Below are 9,848 nucleotides of genomic sequence, written 5' to 3' on the forward strand. Positions count from 1 at the left end.
CTATGGGTTGAATAGGTATTGTGCATGTGAAAAGTAGACCGCAACAAGTGCATGGGAAAGAATGAAAATTTGCACTACAAGATGGAAAGAAATCATCAACCTCAATCCAAAGACAACATGAAGATCCAACCAAGATAGACCAAAACTCAAACCCAATCATGAGGAAAAAGGAAAAATTAAAAATTAAAACAAGTTTTAAGACCAACCTTTCTACCCTGAAAACATGACCATAAAAATGTATGCACATAAGAAAAATGCATCAATAGCTCATGTGTTAGAAAATGAATTTTCAATACAATAAATGCTTAAAGTGTGCAAAATAAACATGAGAATCAAAGGATGAATGAAGAAAATTTCCTTCAACCAAAGCAAAGAGACGTGTACCACTCAACTCATGCTTGTGTCTTGTCTGTGATAACATTTTATCAAGCAAACTTAAGACCTTATTTGTTTAGGAGAAAGGATAGCAAGCAAAAACTTATAAAACATAATGAGAAAGGTTGACATGCGTATCAAGTCAAAAGTTAAACATTATTGTACTAAGACCTAGTCATCCTCATCCTATACACTTTCCCTAAGATTTAGCACAAACTAAAACATTGTGGAAAGATTAATAATTGCATAATTGCACGACTTAGTAAGTAAACATCACATAGTAATAAGCCATGAAATAAGCTCTTATAAAAGATTCAAAATGACATTTCATGATACTATGCCTCTTAGAAGGTTTTCACAAAATGTTTGATTGTGAATGCAAGTGACAATTTTATAAAAGAGGACATGAGTTATGATAATTTCACTTGTAGGTGTAAAAACAGTTAAATATAAATTATAGATTTGTGCCAGTTGCCTTTATACAGAAGTTGATATGGGGCAAGTGTTCGGATCTATTATGACATTGCCACGAGGTGCTCAACAGACACTATTTAATCTTATAAAACATTTTTTAGGTATTTGAATTGACGAAATTTTTTTTTTGGTGCAACTCAATATATTCCTATCTCAATTATAAGTTCCTAAATGGAACTACTTTGTTGGCCAACTTCCAAACCTGATAGATCGTAGAAATTATATTTATATCTCAACCATTACCACATCTCATCACATTATATTTTCATTCTATAACATCATCATACCGATATATTAACCCTCATACGATAGAAGTTGTCTTATCATATCAGAACCCTATTATAGGTTATCCGAAACATGCTGGTACTCAAGGCACCATAACATATCAGCACATGAAGTACCGAACATACCAGCACATGAAGTATTATAACATATCGGCACACGAAATACTATAATATCCATGTACACAATGCAACGTAACATATCTATACACACACATTCGTATAGCGGAGGTTAGCATAACATACCGTATTCGTATATAGGTAATTCGTAACATACTTGTACCCCCGCCATGAGGCATCATAAACATACCGACTATGTCGTTATACCGGCACCCGATTACAAGGTAACTATAGCCCGTATCGAAGACTCATGCTCATCCAGCCATCATAATACATACAAACATCCCATTACAAGGTAGCCATAATCATATTAGAAAACCCGCCAATGAGTAATCCGTAACGCATACCGACTCCCTTAGAGTAATCGTAACTCATATTGGCACCGTGATTGGATAACTGTAAATCTCATACTCATACCGTCACCTTGATTGGGTAACTGTAAATCTCATACTGTACTGACTCTCTAATCAGGGTGGTTGTAAATCTCATTTCCATACCTCTTAAAATTTTGATCATTTCTCATCATTAAAACATGCTTGGTAAATAAAACAACTTTTAGCTTTTGAAACATAAATTATGCAAATGAAATATGATTACGGATCATGTCATGTCAGAAAATCATATGTGAAAATTGAAATTGACTTCTAAAAATAAAGTGTGCACAAGTGTCAACAAAAATTAAACACAGTGGAAAATAAAAGACACACAGATTTTTGTTGACGAAGTGGAAACTCAATCAAGAGAAAAACCACTCCGGGACAACCAAACTCAGGAATTCTACTATTCAGAAAACAAAGCTAGATATAAGATAGTAACACTCACATTAACCCGATGCAGTGGTTGTACCTTGTTCTCTGACGTGTAACCCAACACGAACGCTTCCCAACCAGGTCTCCTACCTGAAGGGGTCTTCAATGAAATCCTTTACCTTAGAGCCAGCCCCTAAGATAGACTTCAGATGTAACACAGCACACTTGTAACGGCTTCAGAGGGATCTTGAACTTCTCTGAGCTCTTGTGGAATTCGAGGTGCAGAATGGGCGACTGCAGTAATATATACGGACGCCATCCGGACGGTGAACCTGGGCCGTCCGGATGGACAACAGTGCAATAGGATTTTCTGAAAATTTCGCTGAAAATCTTTCCTGTTTAAGAGCCGCGTCCGGATGGTGAGACACTGAAGTTTGGACGGTCGCATGTCCGCTGCAAGTAACTTCCATATAAGGCTTTCGCGCGTCCGGACCAAGGGGGATGAACGTCCTGACAGCTGAACTTCAACACGCAATTTCCACATCTGCTACGCGCGCATCCGGACCATGAGAGGCAGACGTCCAGATGGTTGAAGTCGAATCGGCAATTTCCATCTTAGATGCACGCACATCCGGACCAAGGCTGACTGACTTCCGGATGGTGATATTTGAATTGTGATTCTTGCCTTAAGGAGACTCGCGTCCGGACGAGAACCCACATCGTCTGGACGGTGTATCAATCTTCCCTTATTTTGAACTTGGAAAGAATCTGAAGCTGATCGATCACTGATGGACGTCCGGACGGGCTGCTGAGATGTCCGGACGGAGGCAAGCTAGAACAAAAGCTTCTCGATACAGTGTAGGGTCCGGTTGGAAAAAATACGTCATCCAGACAGATGATGCTGGTCTGTCTGGCGTCCGGACGGGATGTCACGTAGTCCGAACGGATTAAGCAGTGGACAGATGGGCGTCCGGACGGGATGACACGTCGTCCGGACGGCTGACAGGGAATCTGAAATCTTCTATCTTCTTCGTAGTCCAGAGTCTTCTGAAAATGCTCTGACAAGTGGAATCTCTGTTTACAGCATCTTTACACATAAGTGATTTTGTCCAAACACAAAATGAGGCCAAAATACTAACAAACTCCCCCTTTGGCCATTCTGGGACAAAAATCACTTGACCGGTTTGGAAATACATTCCCGGTCCAAAAATAAAAATTACTCCCCCTTTTTGTCACAAAGGGACAAAGGGTAAACCAGAGTAATAAAAAGCCAACTGTAATAAAAATTACTCCCCCTAAATGTCTCAGAAGGACAATGGTAATCAGAGTAATAATATCCACAGAAAAAAAACATTCTAAAATCCAAGACAATAGGAAAATAGAGAAAAGTCTGCAAGTGGCTCAAAAGAGAGGAGCGTAAATCCTCCAAGTACCAAATCCTGCTGATCCACTGAAATCAAGTAACGGAGAGAAATCCGTAAAAGCTGGATTTGTACTACTTCGGCTTCTAGCTCAGGAAGCTGGGAACCACGAACTGAAAATCCTTCAATCTCTTGATTTTGCAAAGCCTGAAATTGGTTATCCACAGATTGACATCCTCTAAGCAACTGGTCTGCAAGATAACTGAGGAGAGTCACCACTGAACCTCAAACTGATGCAGATCTAAGGGAATGCTACGGAAGGCTCTACATGAGCTAGGGGGAAAAGCTCATCTTAATCCTGAGACCTTTGGAATTTGAACATCCAACTTCATTAATAGTCAGTTTTCCAAAGGAAAACATTGTGCTGGGAACCGCTGGATGTCATATTCCTGAATCAAAACCAACCAGAAATACTTCCAAAAATACCATTAGATCCTATTAGTTCCAAAAATAATGTGGTATTTAAGACGGCTGTCAAATGGCTGCCAAAGAGAAATATAAGCAATGCAGTTACTCATAAGGCATAAATATATCAAGACCAGCCCAACACACAGACAGAGAAGGATTTTCATGCACACTATCTCAAGGAAATATCCCAACAAATATTCCAATATTCTAAAAGCACAAAGACTTAAAAGAATAACGGAAGACACAATGAAGATCATGGGATGAAAAGAGACGAGCAAAAAATACCAAAATCTCGGGAGAAATCCACGAGAAAAACACACAACATGACATAAAAATGCAAAGATGTGTATATGGCAGAAAAAGGAACGCAAGTCTTAAACTTGTTGAGAACCTGTCCGGACAAGTCACTTAACCATCCGGACGGCTACGGCTAGAACAACGTATGACAAGACTGCGCTCGTCCGGACATAAGAATAGGTTCGTCCGGATGCTTCACACTGAAAAACAGAAGACTGAAGAAAAATTTACAGAATTTTAATTTTTCTCAAGTCAGTTTCAGAACACGTATGTATAATCCACTGATAACACAATCAGAGAGCATCTCAAAACTAAGCAGAAATATAAAAGAGAGTTGAGATTTTAATTAGCAAAAATATTTTCCTGGACATAGAAAATTCAAATAGACAACTCAACTCATGCAATGCGTGTGTGTGTGAAGACTTAACCCACAAGGTATGACTATCACATAAATGACAAAGAGCAACCAGATTTTCTAGACAAGAGAAAATCTGTGACAGATTAGCCAAAAGTCAAACCTTATAACTTACTAGGGCCTAGCCACCCTCATCTGATACACTCCTCCTGAGATGCAGCACCTAATTGTTTTACTTATACCATGAAGGACAAAGTAAATTTTTTACTTGCACGTAGAGGGCAAGGCATATAGCAAATTCAGCACATAAGTAGTGAATAATTAAAGCACAGAATTAATATGATTTATTGCTTGATTCTTATGATGTTGCGATCTAGAGGGAATGCCGGAGTGTTTAGGTTCTAGGTTCAACTAATATGTGATCAATTTGGCCATCTTATCAAAAACCTCTTCTCTTATCCAGAATTTCTAGAAACACAAAGTCAGAGAAGGAAAGATGTACCTTTAGGGGAGTCGTGGATAGTGCACATTTTTCATCGCATGAGAAAAGAAGCTATCCTACTTTTGCATATACAGGAAAACACTTGGCAAATTATAGTCAGAAACTCTCAAATATATCTAAACAAAGTAAATTAATACCCAAAGAATTGAGATATCAGGAGAAAATACATGCAATATCTGATATGCCAAGAGAAAAAAAATATCCTGCAAATTCTCCCCAAATAATTATTTATTAAAAAAAAAATGCAATATGGAAATGACATCATATGCAAGGCAAGATCAAACCTGATGATGCCAATACAGAAAAACAGTCGCTCGACCTGCTTTTTCTGTATTCCCCAACAAGTACCTGCAATGCTCTCTCAAAAGAATAGGGGGCACAACAAACTGGTTCCTAGTTTGCAAAGTAAGCACACGAATATAACAAGTAAAAGTGCAAACAATTAAACCTGATGCCTTAGGATTAGGAACCAAATCCTAGGCATGAACACCTTCTCCTGCTAGGTGCATTCATTCCCCTTCATGGGGTGAATGGTCTCATCCTTCCTGACCCATACCTGCTTGACTCAAGGCGGTGACTTGCAGGTCTTGTCCATGTTGGCCATATTCCCTAGCATACCCTGCATCAAGCTCAGCAACCCTTCATAGCCATGGTTGCTAGTGGCCTTCTTTCTCTTGTAGCGCCTTGATTTTGTTCTTCTTTGATTTACCACTTTGGTTGGCGGGAACAAACTGTTGCTGATGCCGTGGAGCATTGATGTGGTCTTTTGTTTACCAAAATATATCAATAATAAAATTACCACTCGCAATAGTACGAATCCTTATAGGATAGGGCTATGTTGAGGGTGTCGAACTTCAAGGACTGCGTAGGTATTATTATCAAGCTTATCAAGATTAAATATAACTTAATTAAAAAGATGTTTGATTTGGTTTTTGTTTTATAAAAAGAAATATATAAAAGTAAAAGACATAAAAGTAAAGATAGTAGGGATGAGATAAAGAATAGGGGATTGATTTCATAACTCACCGCATAACAATGGTCAATCATAAATTAACAAGGGAAATTCATACTATGCATGATATAGGGCTCGTCTCACTCGAGTAGTCAAGAAATTACCTCTAAAGAATAAGTATAATCCATCTTCGGTTGGCACGGACCGTCCACCTAACCACTAAGATGCGGTACGACCCGTCTTCCCTAGGCATGGACTATCTACGTCTTTAATAGGATATACACACAATCAATGGAATAGTATAACCCATCTTCGGTTGGCACGGACTGTCTACCTAAATTACACTAAACTAGGGTGTAGTACAATCCGTCTTTCCTAGGCATGGACTATCTAATCCTCTTGATCATATATCAATTAAAACCGTTGTATAACAATCATTCACATAATCACAGAAAATATGAAGGATTGAGTTCAATCGATATAAAAGACTTTCTAAGACAAGATAAGAAATTCATAATGATTGAATATAAAATTAAGATCAATTCTCACAGTTATACAACCATCATGCATATAGAAAATCCCAAATTTAAAATACAATTAAACCATCGTTACTTGGAAAGGGCTACATCAACACCCTATTAGGAATTTAACCGCTCATCGTAGTGCTGGGATGGCCTCCTGCCATGTTCTTCTCCTCTTCAACTTGTCAGGCTTCTAAGAAGAATTTTCTGTCTAAATCTAAGCACAAGCCTAAGCACCAAGCACACATTCTCTTGAAGCTTAGGGGTCTATTTATAGGGAGCACACAAGTCCTAGAAGACCTTGGAATTCCAGAAAAATCATCTCTTGAGTCTTCTTGTCCAAGTAGGAGATTGAAACTTTAATCCAAGTAGGAAAAGGATTCCAAATTCGGCTAGATTTGCGGTATTTTATTGCGAGGCAATTTTATAATAGTAAACGTTCGAATTAGAGAAAATCTATTTCTGATATATTTGTTGAATATTTTATTAGCTTTCCAACGCCACCAATCTCATTGAAATCCGATATCTGACGCAAACGTTATGATCCAAATACTGAGACATATGCAGAATCCAAATTTGAATCCAATCCGATTTTGACTCTTAGTAGAGAAATTCCGATTTAATCCTTCACTTGATTTGATTAAACTTAACCACATCATATAAGTATTCTATTATGATTGGTTAAGCTTAAACATATCTTCCAAGTCTTCTCAAAGTGTGCTTTAAACCCAAAATCAATGAAATTAATTGTATCTTTATTTAAAACCTGAAAACAATAAAACAACACAAAATCAAACAAATAACAATGTTAAGGAATTAACATATATAAGTTAAGGGGTGAATGTGTAACATTCAACGCTTATCACACCCCCAAACTTACATATTGCTAGTCCCTTAGCAATACAAAACAAGAAATAAAACTGAAAAACAACAGAATAAATCCTTCTTTCGTGGGATGTACGATTGCATTTAGCGTATGCAACAAGCCTTTTAAACCTCTAGGACTCCCTAGTGGACGAGTGAAGTCTCGTGAGGGTTTGCTAGGAATGATACCCACAAACATTGTTCCTACCATGTTATCCCCAAGAATGCAGCATCATAAAAATAATGGTTCTCATTCATTAGCAAGCTTAACAAAATAAACTCAATCTTCACAATTTCAGGGAATTAAAAATTAAGCTACTAACATGGCATTATGAGATATCACAAGATTCAACTAGTGTAAAGTGAACTTAACACATAGTCATGGGTTTTCAAAAACTAATCTCAATCATGAATGGTTCAATACTCAAAATTCACTGGACTCCCCATTAGATAAAACAACCAAGGCATATATATTTATTATTATTTTTATATATGCAGGCTGTGCAATGCTTAGCTCCCTTAAGCTTTCTAATTGACCCATGTAACAAGTGTTAGGTCAATGACTCCCAAACCAGATAGTTTTAGGGCATTAGGTGTAAAACACCCTAAAGACTTATTAACTCGAGTCGAAAAGGCTACGAAGCTAAACTTAGCCATTTATCAATCAAGGTAAACTTCCACCTTTTGACGCGAATACTCAATGCTTAATGAGGCAAGAGATCCGGTTACTCAGTTAAAAGCTCAAAGTAATCAATATTATTATTCTTTTATTTCTTTATTTCTTTATTTCTTTCTTTCTTTCTTTTTTTTTTATTTATTTAATTTTTTTTTTATGCCAAGGTTATTCCTCCAATAAGTTACCTAGCTGCATCCAAGATATTGATAACAGACATAACTGATTTCAAATTTCATACCCCACAAACTACGTGCTAATGTGCTTGTGAAAATCAAATTGAAACAAGTAATATCTCATGCTGCCAAAGAAAATAACAAAACTTCTTAATTCCTTAGTCAAGTGATCATGTGTTCATCATGTTAAGCTCACCAATGAAATACGAATCAGAATTCAAAATCAACAGCATGCTCAAGAATAACATAGCAAAATATTGGACAGTGTTTCGTTCTTCCATACCCTCAAACTTGAATCACACATTGTCCCCAATGTGTGTATAAAACTAAACATAACAATAAGAGGATAGGAATACCTGAATGAGCAGATGCGGGGCATATCATACCCCCAAACTTGATTATAAAAACACATGTCCTGAAAAAGAGAGTGATACTCCAACCAAATACTAGTGAAGTGCAACACATTATTGTAAAAATATAAACTAAGAATGAAGCAACAATGGAGAAGATAAACCTGGACGGAGATCATGCACCCTGACTTGACAGAGGACTCGAGCGTACAGGGCCTCTGCTCGAACCAATGAAGCTGACTCATTTAGTCAAAATATGTGGTATCCATCAAGCCAACGGAATCCACATCCTTGATGTGCTCAGTGCTCCCTTACCTTTAAGTTTAAATTTGAAGCACCAATCTTTTCTTCTCTTGGACCAGAGAAAATAAATTTTACCTACAGAAAGGTAATTTCGAATGCCCGCATATCGAGGTAGATCCCTCTGAGTATTCTCAAAGAATTTCTCATCCATAAGGGAATCATGAACTGTAATAGAATTAGGAGAATACGCAGGGAAGTTTTCTACCTCGATGGTCTCTTTTTGCTCTTCTAATATCCCTAACAAACTACTCTCTTGACCTCTTGGTACATCACAAGCAATATGGGCTCGGGGTTCATATGGCGTATCGAGAATAAGAATGGATGATATATGAGCCTCAGTGCTCACTTCCTCGCCTTTTGCCCGATGTAGAGCTTGTGGGGCCTCAATTTGCTCCTCCTTCCTCTCTTCCCCGTGAGTGTCGACCACTTCTCCATTATTCATTGTGGTGATGGCTTGCTCATGATAAGTATTCTCATCCACCACGTAGTGCCCATCAAGATTGACCACCGACTGTCTTTGAAGCTCTTTTTCTTCTATTTGCTTTGTCATCTGTTCCCTCTGAGCTTCTAACTTGGCAATGGCTTGACCCTGAGATTTCAAATCCTGATTGATCTCACCCATAAGTTTCAACATCTGAATTTGAAAGTCAGAACCTGACTGAGTAGATGGTGGTTCGACATGGTATTGTTGTTGTGGAGACCAGTCAATGGGAGATGGCTTCTCTTCGTCAGCATCTATCTTAGCAATGGATTCAAAGCGAGAGTTCCATGTCTGACTGACAGAGGTCGCTATATCATTCATAAATTTCAACAGCTGATCTTGCAAATCCGAATTAAACCGAGGCGGTGGTGTGGCCTGAGAAGAAGGTTGCCAGTTATCCTCAAAGTTAGCACAATATGGAGATGATTGCTAATGCTGGTGGGGAGGATGGAAGTTAGATGGTGAATAGGCCGCTTGATCATTGAACTGCAGATATGTCTGATGGTACAGTTCATGAAATTGTGGAGCATAACTTTCAGGAGCTTG

General features: G+C 38.0%; 1 protein-coding gene across 1 annotated transcript in view; it reads right to left on the minus strand.

Moving 5' to 3' along the window:
* LOC133863154 (OVARIAN TUMOR DOMAIN-containing deubiquitinating enzyme 9-like) overlaps positions 1 to 9,623 on the minus strand; it is a 36,887-nt gene extending 27,264 nt beyond the window's left edge. The window contains exon 1 of the mRNA XM_062299137.1: positions 9,303 to 9,623. Within this exon, the coding sequence (XP_062155121.1) occupies positions 9,303 to 9,623 (321 nt within the window). The remainder of the gene's footprint in view (positions 1 to 9,302) is intronic.
* Positions 9,624 to 9,848: the final 225 nt, after the last annotated feature.

Source organism: Alnus glutinosa, chromosome 3 (genome assembly GCF_958979055.1).
Source record: "Alnus glutinosa chromosome 3, dhAlnGlut1.1, whole genome shotgun sequence".
Classification (NCBI taxonomy): domain Eukaryota; kingdom Viridiplantae; phylum Streptophyta; class Magnoliopsida; order Fagales; family Betulaceae; genus Alnus; species Alnus glutinosa.